This window comes from Juglans microcarpa x Juglans regia, chromosome 3D (genome assembly GCF_004785595.1).
Source record: "Juglans microcarpa x Juglans regia isolate MS1-56 chromosome 3D, Jm3101_v1.0, whole genome shotgun sequence".
NCBI classification, from domain to species: Eukaryota; Viridiplantae; Streptophyta; class Magnoliopsida; order Fagales; family Juglandaceae; genus Juglans; species Juglans microcarpa x Juglans regia.
Window position 1 is genome coordinate 28534220 of NC_054598.1, and position 5278 is coordinate 28539497.

Genomic DNA, 5278 nt, shown 5'->3' on the forward strand with positions numbered 1-5278 from the left:
TATATAATGTTTTCTATCTAATAAATTTAGCTATTCTTATCCGATTATTAGCTAACAAAAATTAAAATAGTTGGGAATTACTTGTGATCTGAAGTTGATGAACCCACCAGAACCAACTCTCAAAATCAATCCATCGTCAAGTCCCTCCAGCTGTTGCAGAGCCAATCTCTGTTTTCTTGGTAAAGATCCAACGAATTTTTCATTGTTTTGTGTAGCTCAGGATCAGCTTCAAGAAATTGTGGACCCACCATACCAAGAAAAAACCAATGCAGGACCCACTCTAATGGCAATGATGAATTACCTGAGCTTACAACTGAGACCTGTTTTTGCTTGTCGAAAAAAAAAAAAAAAAAAAAATAGGACCAGTTCTTGCTTCCGAAAGAAGCTGTCTTTTTGCTCCCTTCAAAATCGAAATGCTCCGGATTCCCTGCCTATACTGACATGGTCACCTTGGTCCCTGATGCCTGTCCCTCCCTTCTTCAACCCTCTCCCATTGCTACAATTTGAAGTTTTTGTCTACTATTGGTCAAAATCATAAACCTTACATTCTGGTCGCTGTCAAATGAGTGTCCTATTTATTATGCACTGTTAGTTTTTTGGACACCCTTCAACATTTGGGTTTCACGTTTGGTCCTCAAAGTTTGAATTTTTGAACTGGGTTTCGTGTTATGGTCTGGAAGTGGGTTTCGTATTAGCAAGATAAGGTTTGTCTCTTCATTTTCGCTTACACATTCGGTTGTCGTTTCGTTTTATCTCTGTTTGGTTGCCGGGAAACCATGGGAAAGGAAAGGAAGTGGATTAACCCAAGAGTGCAACATCCGTCTCTCAACTGAACCTCATACATCAATTTTTTCACTCTAGTGCAAGAATTTCTTGTTCTTTGCCTCTGTTTTCTCAGTTTAAAAGAGGGTATCGAAATTTTACAGCTTTTTCGTTTTTAACTTTTTAAGGATTGGTTTGTCGTTTACTTTATGATGGTTTCGTTTTTAATCTTAATAGAATTTGAGTATTGGTGAAGATTCAGACAGAGTGCACTTTTTGAGATGATAGGGAATTTCAGTGTTTAATTTATTAAGTCTGCTGATTTCCTGTCTCGAAGGGTTGCAGTAGTGTGGAAAAGCACTACCTGTTTTATGCTGTTTGTTTATCTTCTATCATCTCAGAACAGCCGAATATTATCATTAAAATAGAGCAGCCTTGTACTCTCTCTCTCTCCCCCCCTCTATACACAGTCACATTTGCTTTTATTATCATTGATTTCATTGTGGTTTTCTTAATCAAGTTCTCACGATTTTAATGCATTTCTGATGTTGAGCTCGTAGAAGAAATCAGGTTATTTTCTTCAAAATTAAGAAACAACAGTTTGTTGAAGTTCAAAACCGGAGTGGTTTATCTTCTGGCACTTGCTTTTTCAATCACTTGTTACTATTTTTTTCTTTAATGTTTACTAAATTGGTCATCGTGATTGTTGCAGGATCAGGAAACTTGAGTTCCAATTTCTCCTTCATGGGGACAATGAGTACATCTTCTACGCTGCCCGTCCCTCAAGAAGCATCTAATTTTGATGAGGTTTCGATGCAGCAGAGCTTGCTTTTCTCCGATAGTCTAATGGTACTCCTGCTCCTTTTTGCGGTTTTATCAATTGGCGATCAGGCTTGCAAATTATTTCAATCTAGTCAAAGACTGGATTTTAGGTGCTGTGCCTTTAGTTTTTTGGGGATTTGAATTTGCTGCAGTCTGTCGAACCTTGCCAGAAATTTAATCTTTATTAAGTTAGGCCTCTTTAACTTTAATTTTTGCAACTTCTTTTTCTCATATCACAAAGTTATTCAGGATCTGAAAAATCTGAGTACACAGTTATATTCAGCTGCCGAGTATTTTGAACTATCATACACCATTGATGACCATAAACAGATGTGAGTTAATCTGATTCATTACTGTTGGTAATTTGAAGTGGCATTTCCCTTCTATTCTCTCTCTTATTAACATTTCTTAAAGAAACTAATTGTCTATACATGCAGAGTGATAGAAACGTTAAAAGATTATGCTACTAAAGCCATTGTAAATACTGTGGACCATTTGGGTTCTGTTACATATAAGGTTGATGATCTCTTGGATGAGAAGGTCGATGAAGTTTCTGGAACGGAGCTCCGTGTATCTTGCATTGAACAGGTGAGCTTGGATTAATTTTTTAACTAGTATGATATCTGTAAGAACCTTGTATAAACGTTTATGATAGGGATTCCCATTAGCAATCATTAAGATAAAGACCTATAAATTTACCTTGACATTATTTTGAACCAGCTCAGATTGATAAGATTTGATTTCTAAATTTGTGAAAATGTTTTTGCTGGGTTTTAGTGAAAATTAAATTATTTCTCGTTATATAAAAAGGATGATCTTGTAAGTCGGTTCTCTTCTTGTATTTCCTCCTTCAGCCATTACTTGGGGAAAAGGCAATTCTAGAGAAAAATATAGTTCCTATTTTGAGGAAAGTTAGGAATATATAAATCAAAGAAAAACAAAATAGTCGGTTTGGAAGAGTTGAAGACAAAAAGAGCAGCTCAAAAAATACTTTTTTAGTTGGTGTTTAGGTTTAGTGAAACCTACTATTTAGCAAAGAGAAGTTCTTTCCCCTGGGGGATTCATGTCCTGTATATTTCTAAAAGCAAAGCGATATCACATCAAACACAATCTTTCTTCATGTTCTATTTAAGTTACTCCTTTAAGATATTAAATTGTATCCTGCTATATATATACTCGACAATCTAAAACGCAAGTCTCATAATCTGAAGATATGTAGGCCAACTTATAATAGCCCAATGACCCAAGACTAGCTCAGACTGGAAAATAGTTCCTTCTTACTTTAAAAATTATAAAGGGTTATGCTCACTGTACTCTGCAAAGATATATCATATAAAGGCAATTAATATTTTCTTTTCCTGTAAATATTTAGGGCATTGTCCTACTTAAGGTGTCAGTACATATTCTGAACGCGGCCATTAAGCCTGTTTGCAGATAGTCTAACCCATTACCTAAATTAAATTTGGCCACCAAACCATTGTTTTCTTTTAGTCCGAGCCATTAATAATTGAAGCTGACCTGGATAGAGTGTAGTTAAACATATGGACCATGACCATTTTATTTTGGTAATGGGGCTCTACTGTTGGTTCTCTTACCAAAACATTGATAGCAGCCCTCAGATGTGGGATTTGAGAGACAGATTTTGGATTATTGTTGCCCAAAAATGTTGTCCTAGAATATGTGAGGCATAAGCCATTAGGTGCCAATGTTTGTATCACATAGCAATATTGCTATTACTGGACACAAGTGACTTGATGATTGCACCATATCAGTACTAAGTGAATTGACGATTGCACCATACTAAATACTTGTTTGTAGCTAAGCTTCTCACTCTATTGAGGTACACATATTACTTACTTTCACTGTTACTTTGATGTGGTATGTTAGAGATTACGGACATGCCAAGAGTATATTGATCACGGGGGCCTTTCTCAGCAGTCACTGGCGATAAATACTCCGAAGTACCATAAGCAGTACATCTTGCCAGGCAAATATATACTTCTCTCCATTTTTTCTTTTAATTTTGATATATCTTCTACATATTTTCCAATTTTTGTTTCTAGAATTCTGGAAATAATAGTTTTTGACCCTTACTATTCCCCAAATTCGTTGCAGTTGGGGAGACCATGCATGGTGCCAACCGTATTAAATCAAAATACCAGGGTTGCAGCCTAGTTGATGAAAATGAGCGGCATCAATTTAGGAATGGTAGCATACTTTATCTTCTGTTTTGGTCCAAATCATACCACGCAGGCAATACTTTAACATAATCTAATTTCTCTCATCTAATTGACTTAATGAAGCTGTTCAATCCACAATAAGAGAAACCCCAACTTCTACAAGCAGGTACTATTGTTATATCTTCTTATGCATTAGGCTGATAAACTCTGTTTTCTTTTTACGTGGATCATGATAAACTAAGTTATGATTCATGCAGTAGAGGGCATCGGCATTCCCGTTCGCCTTCTCCACATCCTTCCCAACGATCTGCAATTTTTTCCTTTACTGCATCTTTGCCCAAAAAAGAATTAGGTTTGTATGAATGCAGAATGTTGAACTATGAAAGTTATGAATCATGTTAATGCACTTTATTCTATACTTTGTTTTTCTTTTTCTTTTTCTTTTTTTTTTTTTTCCTTATGAAGATGATCGTACATATATGTATACATGTCTATTGTCATTCTGCTGATGATGTCTATACAAAAATCAGAGAAGAGAACCGTTTCACCACATCGGTTTCCGCTATCACGTTCTGGATCTCTTTCAAGTAGGTCAGTGACTCCAAATTCAAGGCGGCCCACTACTCCAAACTCAAGTAGGCCAACCACACCAAATCCTAATGCAAGACGGCGTGTGAGTACACATTTACATTTCCTAAATTCCATGCAATTTATATCTGCAATTAATATGCCACTTTACTCACCATCTGAAATGTGCACATCTTTTCAACAAACACGTGAATTGGAAAGAAGGAAAACAGAAAGGAAAAATGAAATATATATATATATATATATATATATATATATATATATCCTGTTTTACTCTAAATTGAAAAGTTGCAATCTGTTATGCTTGTGCCAGTACCCTTCAGAGCCCCGGAAATCAGCTTCAATGCGATTACCAGCAGAAAGAGAAAATGGCAAAGAGGTAGAACAATACCCTAGCAAAAGTAAACGTCTCCTGAAAGCTTTGCTTAGTCGACGCAAGTCAAAGAAAGATGACATGCTATACACCTACTTGGATGAATACTGACCGCTAGATTTATACGGCGAAGTACTTATTTTATTTTTGTCACCCACAAGCAATTCATCATGAGTAATATGATGTATTATTCTGAGATCTTGCAGTGATGTATTAGATGATCAATACTTTGTACGACATTTTCTTCTTGTTTCTATGTACGAAATTTAGAGGTGGTGCATTAATTCCTTGCAGCATTAAACGTCCATTAAGCTTGGATACCCAATTGAACAGGTGAAGTTTGCACCAGAAAAAAGAGACCTAATTAAACCCATATTTGCCTGAAAAGAGATTTGCTTTTTTTTTCCTTGTTTCTTTCTTTTATGCTTATTTTCTCTCCATTTCAGATGAGTTTGAAGACAAAATTTATCGTTGCTTGTTCATTGCTGCCTGTAACATACAAACCCTATTGTTACACAGATTGTAAATAATGAAAGAAAGAGATGAATGGAAA

General features: G+C 35.7%; 1 protein-coding gene across 7 annotated transcripts; it reads left to right on the forward strand.

The window, feature by feature from the left end:
• Window positions 1-316: 316 nt before the first annotated feature.
• Window positions 317-4977, forward strand: LOC121253946 (protein ABIL2-like). Of its 7 annotated transcripts, none has more exons than XM_041153882.1 (10): window positions 317-704; window positions 1475-1611; window positions 1834-1916; window positions 2022-2172; window positions 3472-3571; window positions 3700-3792; window positions 3888-3930; window positions 4022-4116; window positions 4295-4437; window positions 4666-4977. In XM_041153882.1, the coding sequence occupies exons 2-10, from the start codon at window positions 1507-1509 to the stop codon at window positions 4834-4836; spliced, it is 984 nt and encodes a 327-aa protein (XP_041009816.1). In that variant the 5' UTR covers window positions 317-704; window positions 1475-1506; the 3' UTR covers window positions 4837-4977. The 7 variants fall into 7 exon arrangements, with proteins under 7 accessions (XP_041009816.1, XP_041009815.1, XP_041009809.1 ...); XM_041153881.1 differs by having other exon boundaries at window positions 4025-4116; XM_041153875.1 differs by lacking the exon at window positions 317-704 and adding an exon at window positions 711-860.
• The last annotated feature ends 301 nt before the right edge of the window (window positions 4978-5278 follow it).